This window comes from Phycodurus eques, chromosome 3, assembly GCF_024500275.1.
Source record: "Phycodurus eques isolate BA_2022a chromosome 3, UOR_Pequ_1.1, whole genome shotgun sequence".
Taxonomy (NCBI): domain Eukaryota; kingdom Metazoa; phylum Chordata; class Actinopteri; order Syngnathiformes; family Syngnathidae; genus Phycodurus; species Phycodurus eques.
The window spans coordinates 7950232-7966087 of NC_084527.1; the positions used below are offsets into that span (position 1 = coordinate 7950232).

General features: G+C 43.2%; 1 protein-coding gene across 5 annotated transcripts in view; it reads right to left on the minus strand.

Moving 5' to 3' along the window:
• Window positions 1–15856, minus strand: part of pde4d (phosphodiesterase 4D, cAMP-specific) — a 221034-nt gene that overhangs the window by 35157 nt on the left and 170021 nt on the right. The window contains exon 1 of one of the 5 annotated variants that reach the window (XM_061671886.1): window positions 10182–10677. The exons of the other annotated variants lie outside the window; for them this stretch is intronic. Coding sequence (XP_061527870.1) covers window positions 10182–10246 — 65 coding nt within the window. The 5' untranslated portion in view covers window positions 10247–10677. Of the gene's footprint in view, window positions 1–10181; window positions 10678–15856 lie in introns of those variants that run through there. 5 annotated transcript variants of the gene reach the window in all.

The window sequence follows — 15856 nt, forward strand, 5'->3', positions numbered from 1 at the left end:
ATTCTCGATTCAGATTCTTTTCGGGGGCTGTGTCAAATTTTATTTGCATGGTTTAAATGAAGGGTGTCAAAATAATGAACATCCATTTTCTTACCAGCCCACAGCATAGACTAAAATGAATATTTGACTCGAGGTTCTTTATAACCAGTATCAGTATCAAATCTGTGAACTAAAAAGCAATGTGTGTGGAACTAACCCAATTGACTTAATATTCATTAATTAATGTTTCAGCGAAAGGTTAAATATAGCATTGTTAAAATAGTTATTTGGGATTGTTTTATCACGTCAAATGGTTTATATGTGCAAGGTTTAACGTGACTTCCTGTTTTAAGCTTGTAGTCTTTTATTTTGAAGGGTATGCACCGGAACTCAGCATTTTGGCACAAAAAGTAACTTGATACGACACCGGTGAATTTTGAAAACGAAAGTTAACCGAGACGGCAAAGAAAAAGAGTAATGAATGGAATTGATTCCTTTACCGATGAGGCACAAGGTTAGTGTTTATGTGGATTGTGTCCCTATTCCTTGTGATGTAAAGTTGCTAGTTTGACATTTGGTGAAGTTTTAGCTCAATGTTAAGCTTTTTTTTTTTTTTCTGTCAACGGCTCTTACATTGGTTTGAAGACTAAAATAAACACAAAATAACATCAGTGCAAACGTGCAACCAACCGATTAACTTGTTAGCTGCCTCATTGTTGGCATAGATGGATTTTATTGTTTATTGTTTAATTGGCTTAACTGAAGTGCTGTGCAGTGTAGGCTGAGGCTCGGAGCGGGAGGGAGCACGTCACTTCTACATATGGGAGTAAGCCTCCTTTGCACAATATAATCTTATTCCAAGTGTTACGCTATGGCGACTGGTCATTTATTTTAACAAAGTTAAGACGCACTTTTGCCGTTGACAACAAGCACGTCTTCGTGCGCGTTCTTCGTTGGTTTTCGCCACTTTCTTCTTCGGGGTTGGCGGACTGTAGGCATCGAAACTGGGAACTGAAATTTTTTAATTTGAATGATTCCGGGAGAACCGGAAGGTTAGAACCGGTTTCAATCGGTTCTCGATTTTCGATGCACAACCCTAATGAAATGATCAACTCTGTGCATGCATTTCTTTTTCACTACAATTTCTTTTTCTCAAATGAAAGAAGAATGTGAAAAAAGAGGATGAATGTACACCGGAGCGTAAGAGGACTCTAAGGTATTCCGCTTCAAAAGAGTACTGTGTGAAACTTAAAACCAGGCAGCATTGAACGCATTAATCAAAAAAAGACAGACGAAAGAACAGACAAAACAATGGAAAAGAATGAGTGACTCCTGTATTTACTTCTCAGCATGTCACCAACAGAAAAGTATTTCATCCAAGAGGAGACTAAGGGCCACTTTTGATTGGTATTTTTTTTTTTTTTTTTTTTTTTAAACAAGAGAAGAATATACACCACACAATAAGATGTCTTTGGAGTGCCTGGCAGCCATTCGGTGGGAAATTAAATCTTTTGTTTAACTACCAAGTTCTGAAAATTTGCCTGTGAGTGAGCCATTCTGAATTTTGTCGTGTTGTGATGTTACAATTTGGCTAATTTACATAATAACCACCCCATCTACACTCATGACATGATCAGCTAGGCTGGGTGAAGCTGGGCAGAAACCCCCACATCCCACACAGATGCTACACCCCTGCTATCATGTCAAAGCCTAAAGGTAAGCAGAGCTGCGTTGAGTTTTGTTGGTTGCGGAGATTAAATTAACTGTTTTAAATTGTTTGTGTGGGGGGGAGGGGGGGACACACACACCATAATGTCTACTTTGAGGGAACAACTGCAACAAATTGGAAGGTTGACCAGCTTTCGACCTTTGTGGTTCCACTGTACTATGCAATTCCAAGTAAATCAAACATCAGCTCTGTTGTGGTAATGAGGCAGGAGGTGTGGCACACACCACCCTAGGGTGACGGATACAAATTCTAAACGCACACGAGCACTAAGAACCCACGTGGAGTCAAGCACATCGCTTTGTGTTTGTCTTATCCGAACACACAAAGCCAAACTATCTCCCACACCCATCAGCGCTATTTGCACATCTCGTGTGAATATTAAGCTATAACAAAAGCGCTAAGGAAAGGACATTGATAAAGACAGGAGATAAGAAAAGAGGCATTCTCCTCTCTCCTGTACGAATGCAGAGAGGATTCAGAGATTTATTTCCAGCGCTGTCTGACGGTGTGACAGTGGAAGAGCATATTTACTGGGCTACCCCCTCCCGGGCCTGGAAGCGTCACGAGGACAGTTTGTCAAAGGGAAATGAGAGCTGACAGCCAAGGACGAGTCGAGACAGGACGAGGGCAGGGCAGGTTGCGCCTCGGGCTGCATCTTTGTTTATCTGCTGTACCGAAGAGACGAGAGAAGGATTACTACTTCCTGGTAGGACAAATGACGACGGTGTGGACCAGAGACGGTTTAAACCTCAGGTCTTGCCTAAGGTCATATGGGGATGCCACTGAAAAAAGAAACTTGGATACTACGGAAGCCCGTCTATTTTCTATAGGACTTTGGCCTCATTAGGGTCGCAGGTGAGCTGGAGCCTTTACAAGCTGACCTTGGGTGGGAGGCAGGCATCCCGAACTAGTCGGCAGTTAATCAGAGAGGCAAAAAAACAAACAAACAAACAAACAAACAAACAAAAAACAGTCAAATACACATTCAGACCTTTGGACAATTTAGTCTTCATGAACCCAACGTGTTTTTGGAACGTTGGGGGAAACAGGAGAACATGTAAGCTCCACTCTGGAGGGGCCGACATTCGAACCAAAAACCTCTCCAACACAGTTCACTGTCATGGTGCCGCTTGCTATTGAAGGTTAGTTAATAAATATTCATGTTTAGATGCTTTTTTTTTTTTTTATTGAACTATGAAGTCTATTTTGGGAATTAAGGCCAATTCATCATAAACCAGATGATGACAATTGGGGTTGAGGTCAAATGATTAATCGATTGATCGAAGTGTCTCTATGTTAAAATTCGTCAAACTCGGGCTGGGTGAAAAAAAAATATATAAATAAATAATCAAATGAAAGTGAAGTCGACTTAAAAAATAGGTCGACACGTAATTTGTAACTCGAAGTTCCGCCCGGAACCATGTTTGTGCCGCCGGAAATGTTTCACAATTCACATTTATTGCTCCGCGATTGGCTGGCGACCAGTTCAGGGTGTACCCCACCTCTCGCCCGAAGATAAGCTGGGATAGGCTCCAGCACGCCCGCGACCCTTGTGAGGATAGGCGGTTCAGAAAATGGATAGATGGATGGAATTCCCATTTATTGCAGAACGTTGCCAAAAACGACAATAGGAACATCTGTAAGTGATTTTTTAAGACACTATTAGATGTGTCTTCTTCTTTTCCTTTTGGCTTGTCCCTTTAGGGTTCGCCACAGCGCGTCATCCTTTTCCATGTAAGCCTATCTCCTACATCCTCCTCTCGTACACCAACTGCCCTCAGGTCTTCCCTCATGACATCCATCAACCTTCTCTATGGTCTTCCTCTAGCTCTCTTGCCTGGCAGATCTATCCTCATCATCCTTCTACCAATACACTCACTATTTATCCTCTGGATGTGTCCAAACCATCGAAGTCTGCTCTCTCTAACTTTGTCTCCAAAACATCGAACCTTGGCTGTCCTTCTGATGAGCTCATTTCTAATTTTATCCAACCTGGTCACTCCGAGAGTGAACTTCAACATCTTCATTTCCGCCACCTCCAGCTCTGCTTCCTGTTGTCTCTTCAGTGCCACTGTCTCTAATTTGTACATCATGGCTGGCCACACCACTGTTTTATAAACTTTGCCCTTCATCCTTGCAGAGACTATTCTGTCACATAACACAGCTGATACCTTCTTTCACCTGTTCCAACCTGCTTGGACCAGTTTCTTCACTTCCTGACCACACTCACCATTGCTCTGGACGGTTGACCCCATGTATTTAATGTCATCCACCCTTGCTATCTCTTCTCCCTGTAGCCTCACTCTTCCCCCACCACCTCTCTCATTTATGCACATATATTCTGTTTTACTTCGGCTAATCTTCATTCCTCTGCTTTCCAGTGCATGCCTCCATCTTTCTAACTGTTCCTCCACCTGCTCCCTGCTTTCACTGCAGATCACAATGTCATCTGCAAACATCATGGTCCACGGGGATTCCAGTCTAACCTCATCTGTCAGCCTATTCATCACCACTGCAAACAGGAAGGGGCTCAGGGCTGATCTCTGATGCAGTCCCACCTACACCTTAAATTCGTCTGTCACACCTACAGCCCACCTCACCACTGTTCTGCTGCCTTCGTACATGTCCTGTATTATTTTAACATACTTCTCTGCCACTCCAGACGTCCGCATGCAGTACCACAGTTCCTCTCTGGGTACTCTGTCATAGGCTTTCTCTAGATCTACAAAGACAACATGTAGCTCCTTCTGACCTCTGTACTTTTCCATCAACATGCTCAAGGCAAATAATGCATCTGTGGTACTATTTCTAGGCATGAAACCATACTGTTGCTCGCAAATATTCACTTCTGTCCTGAGTCTAGCCTCCACTACTCTTTCCCATAACTTCATTGTGTGGATCATCAACTTTATTCCTCTATAGTTCCTACAGCTCTGCACATCACCCTTGTTCTTAAAAATGGGCACCAGCACACTTTTTCTCCATACCTCAGGCATCTTCTCACGTGCTAGAATTCTATTGAACAAGCTGGTCAAAAACTCCACAGCCACCTCTCCTAGATGCTTCCATACCTCCACAGGAATGTCATCAGGACCAACTGCCTTTCCATTTTTCATCCTCTTTAATGCCTTTCTAACTTCCCCCTTACTAATCATTGCCACTTCCTGATCCACCACACTTGCCTCTTCTACTCTCCCTTCTCTCTCATTTTCCTCATTCATCAACTCCTCGAAGTATTCCTTCCATCTATCCAGCACACTACTGGCACCAGTCAACATATTTCCATCTCTATCCTTAATCACCCTAACCTGCTGCACATCCTTGCCATCTATATCCCTCTGTCTGGCCAACCTGTATAGATCCCTTTCTCCTTCTTTAGTGTCCAACCTGGGACACATGTCATCATATGCCTCTTGTTTGGCCTTTGCCACCTTTATAAATAAAGATGATTCTGATTCTACCTTTGCCCTATGTCACATCTCAATGTATTCCTTTCGCCTCTCCTCGGTCCACTCAGTGCCCCACTTCTTCTTAGCTAACCTTTTTCCTTGTATGATTTCCTGTATTGTGAGGTTCCACCACCAAGTCTCCTTCTCCCCTTACCTGCCAGAAGATACACCAAGTACTCTCCTGCCTGCCTCTCTGATCACCTTGGCTGCAGTGGTCCAGTCTTGTAGAACCTCCTCCTGTCCACCGAGAGCCTGTCTCACCTCTTCCCGAAAAGCTGCACAACACTCGTCCTGTCTCAGTTTCCACCACATGGTTCTCTGATCCGCCTTTGTCTTCCCAATCTTCCTCCCCACCCCTAGAGTCATCTTACACACCACCATCCTATGCTGTCTCGCCACACTCTCCCCTACCACTACCTTGCAATCGGTAACCTCCTTCAGATTACATCGTCTGCACAAGATGTAATCCACCTGCATGGTTCTACCTCCGCCACTAATCATATTATACATAACACCCTCAATTTCAAGTTTCAGCCTCATCACTCGATCTGATACTCTTTTCACCTCCAAGACATTCTTAGCCAACTCTTCTTTTAAAATAACCCCGACTCCATTTCTCTTCCCATCTCCACCATGGTAAAATAATTTAAACCCTGCCCCTAAACTTCTTGCCTTACTGACTTTCCACATGGTCTCCTGGACACACAATATATCAACCTTTCTCCTAATCATCATGTCAACCAACTCCTGAGATTTAAGTCGGACTCGTTTCCGGTGAGAGTTGGATTCCGCCAAGGCTGCCCTTTGTCACCGATTCTGTTCATAACTTTTATGGACAGAATTTCTAGGCGCAGCCGAGGCGTAGCGGGGGTCCAGTTTGGTGGCCTCAGTATTGCATCTCTGATTTTTGCAGATGATGTGGTTCTTTTGACTTCATCAAGCCGTGACCTCCAACTCTCACTGGAGCAGTTCGCAGCTGAGTGTGAAGCGGCTGGGATGACAATCAGCACCTCCAAATCTGAGACCATGGTCCTCAGTCGGAAAAGGGTCTCCAGGTCGGGGATAAGATCCTGCCCCAAGTGGAGGAGTTCAAGTATCTTGGGGTCTTGTTCACTTGTTCTACTGCAGATTTGAAAAGGACAGTTTTCTTTTCCGCAGACCTGTTCTCTTGCCTACCAAGCGAACAGGTCTGTGGATGATGCAGTCAACATGGGACTGCACTTCATCCTAGAACACCTCGACAGTGCAGGGACCTACGCGAGGATCCTGTTCGTGGACTTCAGCTCAGCGTTCAACACCATCATCCATGAACTCCTTTCATCCAAGCTTCTCCAACTCAGCGTCTCACCTGCCATCTGCCAGTGGATTTACATCTTTCTGACGGGCAGGACACAGCAGGTCAGGCTGGGGGAGGCCACTTTATCCACACGCAGCATCAGCACTGGGGCGCCCCAAGGTTGTGTCCTCTCTCCGCTGCTCTTCTCGCTCTACACGAACGACTGCACCTCAGCACACCCGACTGTCAAACTCCTGAAGTTTGCAGATGACACCACGGTCATCGGCCTCATCGAGGACGTTGACGAGTGTGCATATTGACAGGAAGCGGAGCGGCTGGAGCTGTGGTGCGGCCGACACAACCTGGAGCTGAACACGCTCAAGACTGTAGAGATGATCGTGGACTTCAGGAGGCATCCTTCGCCACAGCTGCCCCTCACGTTGTCCAGCTGCCTTGTGTCAACCGTCGAGACCTTCAAGTTCCTGGGAATTACAGTCTTTCAGGACCTGAAGTGGGCGACCAACATCAACTCCATCCTCAAAAAGGCCCAGCAGAGGATGTACTTCCTGCGGCTTCTGAGAAAGGACGGCCTGCCACCGGAGCTGCTGAGACAGTTCTACACAGCGGTCATCGAATCAGTCTGGTTTGGTGCTGCTACAAAAAAGGACAAACTCCGACTGCAACGGACAATCAAAACTGCTGAAAGGATTGTCGGTACCCCCCTACCCACCCTTGAGGACTTGCACGCTGCCAGAACTAAGACAAGGGCGTGCAAAATCCTCTCGGACCCTCCGCACCCCAGTCACCAGCTCTTCCAGCTCCTTCCCTCAGGTAGGCGCTACCGATCAATGCAAACTAGAACTAGTAGAAATTCCAACAGCTTCTTCCCTCTTGCGATCAACTTCTTAAACACCTGACCTACAATTCCATTACAACATGCTGGCAATTTTTTGACTTGAGTTCGTTGTCACATTTCTGTGGGGCCAATTATGTATTACTCGTGCACTCACTGTAGTTGTCTCGCCATGCTGCACTATTTGCATATACTGGCCACTCATGCCAGAGTAGCATCTGCTCCATTTGCACACTGATTGAGGAGTATCTGTAACATTTGTACAACCAACATTGTCCCAGATGATCGCACTACTCGTTTAAACCGCATACACTCCTTGAAGTCTCAGCGCCCTTTGCACAATGGTCATTGCACCGGACTATTGCAATATTAGTCATTCGAACTGCTCTAAGTGCTAGAGGACTCTGCATTTTTTTGCACAATTGTCAAAAAAAAAAAAAATGTACCGGCATTACCAGATAACTAGCAACCCTTTACTGCTCAGTGACTGTTTATTTATTTATTTATTTTGTCAATGTCTTTCTGTCTGTCTCCAAGTGTTCTGTAAATTGACTGTCTGTTGTCGTACTAGAGCGGCTCCAACTACCGGAGATAAATTACTTGTGTGTTTTTTGGACATATTTGGCAAATAAAGATGATTCAGATTCAGATTCAGAGTGAGGGTAGAATGGAACGGGAGATCGACAGGCGGATCGGTGCAGCGTCTGCAGTGATGCGAACTTTGTATTGATCCGTTGTGGTAAAGAAGGAGCTAAGCCGAAAGGCAAAGCTCTCGATTTACCGGTAGATCTACGTTCCTACCCTCACCTATGGTCACGTGCTGTGGGTCATGACCGAAAGAACAAGATCCCGGATACAAGCGGCCGAAATGAGTTTCCTCCGCAGGGTGTCCGGGCTCTCCCTTAGAGATGGGGTGAGAAGCTCGGTCATCCGGATGGATCTCAGAGTAGAGCCGCTTCTCCTCCACATCGAGTGGAGCCAGATGAGGTGGCTGGGGCATCTGATTCAGAAGCCTCCCGGACGCCTCCCTGGTGAGGTGTTCCGGGCACGTCCCACCGGGAGGAGACCCCGCGGACGACCCAGGACACGCTGGAGAGATTACATCCTTCGGCTGGGCTGGGAAAGCCTCGGGATCCCCACGGAAGAGCTGGATGAAGTGGCTGGGGAGAGGGAAGTCTTGGCGTCCCTGCTGAGGCTGCTGCTGATGAATGGATGGGACCGGCCTACAGTTTGCACTGGCTTGTGCCCCCCATAGGGTGGCATTAGACACTATTAGATGTATAATGTACATAAAACAAGATGTATGAGTGAGCTGATTGGTAGCTATTTATTTATTTTTTTACCTAAAATGGTAAACGTGAGCGTGCTAATGCTAATTGTGAATGCTAACCGTTTGCAAAGGCTGATTTTGTTGTCTCAAATTCTGCAATGTGTTTATACCATACACTTAGTTACTCTACAAAATGTCTATAGTACAATTGATTCTAAAAAGATTTGATCGTGCCAGCCAAAAATATGAGACTATATAACTCAATGAATGACCTCCCTCGGGTACTTGATGAAGCTAATCCTCCTTTTTCAATGCAAACTACCGGCGAAGCTCAACTCTCCCAAGTTTTCCCTCAGAAAGAGTACCGTGGGACTGTGAAAACCATGCAATATTGAACGCATCAGTCGGAAACACGAACAGACGGCAACAATACAGCAGAGGAGAACAAGGGGTTAGCCACGGTAAGATGACACATTTGATCTGAGAGGAGACTAAGGGCTACGAGCAAAGTGGAACGTGTGCAGCAGAACAGTTCACCGTCAAGGGCTGAAATTTTCAAAATTAAGTTTTTATTTCATCTCAGTAATCTTGCTACTGTATACTAAAGTCATTTGACAAGATCGTGATAACACAACCGTCAACAATATTGTAAAAATAAGTTTGTCATAAAATTCCAACTTCTTTACTTTTCAGTCATGAAACATTTTATTTTTATTCTCAGCTTCTGACCACTATAAGAGTTTTATGAGTGGAGACTAATGTTGCATAATGCAGCAGAGTCTAGGGTTAGCTGAAGTTAGCTTGTGTGTTCATTAAGTACTGTAAAACTAGCAGTGACAGGATTTTGCCAAAATGATTGTCTGTCAAAATACTGAGTGCAGTTTGAATGGCCACTTTGAGTACAACACACCAAGAATTTTGAAAAATTGGTTGTTTCGACACAAAAAAAAGTTTGTACGGACTGAGATTCCGAGGGTTTCTCCAAGTTGATGCGCCAAAATGACGGAGATATTTCAAATAGTGTCGCTTGCCCTACAAACAAGACTTAAATAGTGCAAAGGGAACATTATTGGTGAGAAGAGCGGTAGAACAGGTTGTACTATATATCCGTCATCAATCGTGAAATTATTTGTTGTGGAGGATTTTAGAGGCCTTCGAAGTGCTCATTCCATGTTGTTAAGAAAATATCACAAAGATGGCAGTTCTACTACTATGAATGATCCTTATAGTACCAGGCAGCTGTAAAGTAACTGTTGATTTGATTTACTATTATTATTTGTATTTTATTTCATCTGAACAATCTTCTCATTGTATACTAGTGTCATCTAACATTATTCTAATCATACAAGTTTGTAATCCTAAAAATCTTTACGTTTTAATCATAAAAAATTGCAACTTCATCCTCAGCTGTAGGCGACGGTGAGAATTTTATCCGAGAGGAGACTGAGTGCCGCTGCAGCCAAGTGGAGATTGTGGAGAATATTACATCTGAGCATAGGAGGGATGGAAACCAACAGGAGGTAAAACTCAAACAGGAAGGAAGGAATGTTGAACAATAGTGTGACGCAAGCACGCACGCACGCTGACGCACACACAGGATGAAGATTGCAAATGTTGCCGTTTACCATATTCCTTCAGTGTTCTTCAGTGAGCTGGTAGAACGCGACCTTGGCTTGAGAATGATACTCATGTTCTCGCGTTGCCGTCCACATCCACTAGCTCTACTTATGCACACGCACGTAGAGCCACACGAACACTTGAAGGCCACCTGGACCAGTCCTCCAATCCCGTGCGCTCCCTTGGATCAGGTTTTGTATTCCAGATGATTCCCGACTCCCTTTCAACGCTCACTTCCTTGACAAATGAGTGTTTTTTTCCCAATTTTTTTTTAACCCCCTCTTGTTTTTAATCCAGACAACTTCCCGGGTTCCGCTTCCCCACACGGCAACCTCGATTCTCACCCGGCGTTTAAGAGTTACATGACTCTTCACACTCTCTCTGCCTCACTCCCCAGCCGGAGCCTGGCTTTTGAGTGGAAATGGGAGGGGTTGCTTTGGTCGTAGTAATTCCTTAAAGGGGCGGGACTCGCTTTCACCCTTCTCTGCCTCCCAGGCATCCTTACAATCTCACGCGTCAAGCACACACGTTGCCACGGTAACCTAAAACCAACGGCGGAAACGCCAGGAAAAGCGGGCAAAGACACCATGTTTTTTTTTTTACAAGAGGCGATCAATAGTGAGAGCAAGAACATCTTGAAAAGATTTCTGTCATGAGTTACAACCACAGCAAAGAAAATGTGTGGGGTGAACTGGAAAAGTGCTTTTAAGGGAGATAAGGATGGGAAATTATTATAACCCTTCATAAATAATTTATTTAAACTCTTGAAAATTCACTTTTTGAACCCCAGAAGAATACTGGAGTAGATTACTAGACTTTTTTGGAGGGGTGGGGGGGGGGGGGGTTAATACTTTAGGAATATTGTAAATTATTATTGTATTGCTACAATTAAAAAATATAATAATTGAGTATATTTTTAATTATATTATTATTAAGACAACCTTTTAATCCCAATAATCCAATTTCTTGACTTTTTAATTGTGGAACATTGACTAAGAGGAAACTAAGGGCTGCTGCAGCCAAGTGGAGACTATGGAGTATAACACAGCAGCATCCACGATAAACCAAAGTTAGTGCGTTAGGGTGTTTATTTGGAAGCATATGGAACTACTAGAGAATATTATAGCAGAATGTGTGTCTTTTTCTCACAGATCACATAAAAATAGCTTTTGGAGCCCACATACAGGTTTGCAATATTAAGCCACCAATTCTAAATTTACTCACAAATTTTGTCACTCGGTGTGAAATCTAGTCCTGTTTACTTGAACAAAAATTATTACTCTGTTTTATGAATGGCAACGGGTGGACGCACAGGTTAATTGTACCTTCTGCCACCTAGAATAAGACCATTTAATTGTTATCCCTGTCGATATATGTCGCTGGCAGAGATAGTAAACTACATTGTAGTAAGTAAATGATTTTCGGACTCCTAAGGTGAAAATGGATAATTTCCTACGGCACGAGTGATGTTAAATTGGGAAGGTTTTTGGTCTATACAATCCAATCAAGGCTGAGCATGGTGTCAAAGTTCATTATTGCTTTTGGCTTCTGTTTCTAGAAGCGCATGGTGGGCCGGATCAAATGCTCTCGGCTGTAGGTTCCCCTGCTCCTGTCATAGAAAAACCTTACATTGTATGATTAGAAAGTGGTTCTTTTATACAGACAAAGAGGACATCCCACACCGAGACGCCCCCAGGTCAACTTAAAAGCAGCCTTGAACCTTTCCGACTGACCAGAGACGTAAGCGACGGCAGAGTGACATCAGTCAGCGCAAGGTTCCCTTTTGTTCACAAGAAGCACGGCGTAAATAAAAGACAAGAAGATGGAAATGGGTCCTTCTGCAGCCAGCCCCATTCAAGCCAAAACAAATGGGCTGCCGGACCCTTTTGGCTGATAATATCGCGGTCATCCACTCCAACCGCACGCATGGGCTTTCATGTCAAGAACGGGCGGCGGAGGGAGTGCGGGATGCTAATACTGTGTCGTCCGTACGTAAAGTATGTTGACGGGCTTGCGAGCACAAACACGTACGCATGACCTGCGAGAGTCATTGTAGACACACCTCAACACACCGTAAAAGCGAAACTTAAGACTCAAAGCCACACTTGGGGCAGTTGTGGCCATCCAGCACACAGACAAATAAGCTCTTGAGAACTAAATTCTTCATCATAAATCCCATTGAAAACCATTTCAGGACCTTTTAAGGCCACTTTCAACTTCAATATGACAAGAGCAGTGATTCCCAACCACTGTTGGGAATTGACTTTTTAAGACCCAAATAGTTGGGTTTCTGAAGCGCCTGCACACCTATTAAGTGTGAAATCCATCAACAAAAAAAATCTTTTGTTATCTGCCTATTTCTGAAAATGTGTCTGTGAACAACTGTGATATAAATGCATACGTCTGATTTAAGCTTGAATTCATCGTGTAATCTAATTGTCATTCCTCTACTCATAAATCGTTGCCGTCATATAGTTTATTTAGACGCTATCTTTTGTCTTACTTTCTCACAGCTGTCAAATACATGGAAAACATTTTTTTTTTATAGTTACACTCACACAATGAATATCTTCGTCAAGTGACCCATTGCTAACTGCAACCCTCAAGCAGTAAAAAGCAAAACAAAACTAATGAAGCAAAACGAGGGTCAACAAAGACAAGGAGGGCATCGAGCGTCTCAACTTACTTTTTCCTTGCGTAGAGTCACAATTTAGGAATTTGGAAATAATTTAAAGTAATTAAGCTAATATTTGATGTGTTTTTACAATACAGGGCTGTCACTAGCAAATATTTTCAGAATCAATTATCGATTATTCCATTGATTAATTGAAAAAAATGGATAAACATGTTTTGTATTTAGGTTTATCGCAAAATCATTTTTTTCCCCCATTACTGTTTATCAACTCATTCTTGTTGTTTATTTGGTATTCTTTGATGTTTGATTAAAAGCAAATAACAATTAAGCAATATCACGAGTATTTAAGTCATGTAAATATTACATTAAATGTACACTATACATGCTTTAGTATATAATTTATTTTAGAATAATGTACACTACTTAATGTTTGTTTTTATTACTCAAATTTATGTGTAATAATTCATTAAAAACCCATTGAATAATGATATGAATAAAAAAATACAAATGCATAAAGTACTCAAAATAATATTTGTACAAACAAAAATAATTTATACAAACATACAATTATGTGTAACGTCTACACAGGATTGAATAATAGATTCTAGATAAAAATGATAGTCATCAGTATACATTATCTTATCAAACTAACTGTTATACTACATACTTAAACTAATCATATTAATGGAACAGAATAATAATAATTATAATAAAGCATTATTGTGAACAATGACAACTACAGTATGAAGACTGCAATTAAAAGACAAAAACAAATACAACCTCAGAGGAGCTGGCTAAAAACATTTTCACAATAAATAATGAGAAAAAAAATAAACAGATTATTTATTCATTCATTCATTATAAATGAATAATAACAAATAAATTAGTATTGCCATCAGAGGACTTCAAAACACTAAATGGTCCTAAAAATGCTAAAAAGAATCTTGCCCACCCCTGATGTACAAGACAGCCACCTAGTGCCGACGGTTCTGCAAGTGCAGCATTAACCTGCCATAAAAGAGCACCAGCACAGATTTAAGTGACAAAAATCAATCGACAAAATGATTGATTTTGTTAAAGGGGGGTGGGTGGGAGTGGTGCATGGAGCGAGCCCGCTTTAAGTAAATGGTGAAATATATAAATAGCACAAAATGAAGCAGAGCACAGATGGCTTGGGCATGCTATTGACAAAGCTCCAACCATATCTATATGTCCACACAGCCATTATCAGAAGTTCATATGCAAATACTCCTACAAAACACACATTTAAAAATAAATAAATAAATAAATAAAAACATGCAGCAGAATATCCAGGTTTCACATGGATACACCTTGGTTGTTTGTTGTTGTTGTTGCTCGAGGTCACTGGGTGCATGCTTATCGGAGAAATACGGCGGCATGATAATGGACCTAATAAGGTCTTAAAATTTGCTGTGCGGGGCCCTAATGGACGCAGAGTGCTTGGATTATGAACGGTGCGCCCGAGCGCCTTGATTGAGTGCTCTTTTGCCGTTAACCTTGTTGTCTGAAAAAGCTAAAATGAGGAATATGGGACTATGACAGACATACACGCAAACACATATTTACATCGACGCTGCAACATGGCAGGCAACCCAGGCAATTGCCCAGAGTCCGCAGCTGAAGCGGGCCCGGACATCGCCACATATCAATGACAAATTATCAGCACTGCTTTCGACAATGCATCAACATTATGTTATATTGACCCATGTCTTCTCCTCGAGAGAGCTAGTAAGACATCGAATGATCTCAACGTTATAGATGCTTGGCCGCCGAGATATCGCCAACGGAAAAACATTTACATTGAAAAGATGAGCGATCCAATCAGAGCTAAGCTTATTTACATGTCACATATTAATGAGAAATTGGGCCGTCTCAACTGCTGGGCGAAAAAGACCAACTAAAATAGCTTGAAAAAGGACATTCTGGGCATTTTCAACCCAAATTATCTTGCAAACCAGATGAAACGACATCAAAGATGATCAAAAAAAATACAAAAATTTAGAAATTTTGAAAATAAATCATCTTTACCAACTGAAACTTCATTGTGATCGGTCCTGATTTAGGATCACGTGATCGGATAGTGACAACTCTATGGGAATCCCCCGCATAGGGTCCTTTACTAGCTGTTACTGGCTGGTGGCTACTAGTGAGGGGCCCAGAGAGACTGCTAAAATTGGTCCATATCAACGACACAGCTGGAAACCACTGTCGACAGCAACGACACAATTTGGGAATCTCCCTAAAGGGGTCCCCTGCAAGCAGGATTGCTGTCAGTGGTATTGGTAGTGTTGGAATTATCATTGGTAGTTATTTGTTAGTCATTTTATATATCAATTGTTTAATAAAAGATACAATATCTTACAACGACACACACACACACACACACACACACACACACACACACACACACACAATGTGGAGTAAACTGCAGTAGACAAGGGCAAGTGCAAGAGCTCAACAGTTATAAACATGCACACAAAGGAAGCGTTTCAAGTTCAAGCTGACTTTCTGGACCTCAAATCAAACAACTTTCTGTGAGACTTCTTTTAGCCAAACCCCAAACCCCCCCCCCCCCACCTTGCATACCCTCTCCGGCCGCGAGGTTTGATGTCGATGGGCTTGTTGGTGGCGTAGGGCGAGCCGTTGGAGCAGGCGTGGCGGTAGCGCGCTATCTTCTCCAGCGACAGGTACTCGGAGTTGACCGGTAAACTCATCTCGACCGGGGGGGGATGCGGGGGTCAGGGGAAGGCGGAGGGTACTCGAACTCCAACCGAGCGCGCCTGGTGTGACCGGGGCTTCGGCGTGGAGGGTTAGTAAAGAAGAGGAGGAGGAGAGCAGATTATAGAGAGCCAGGGAGATGGTGGGTGTGACTTAGGGAAAAAAGATGATAGAGTGGGAGAGAGCGCGAGGGATGTAATAGGAGGGGGCAAAGTGCAAAAGCAGAGTAAACTAATTTATCATATCAGTCAGCTCATAATCAAGTATGTTTTCTAGTAATGCTGTAGACTGGCTGCACGGCCACACTTT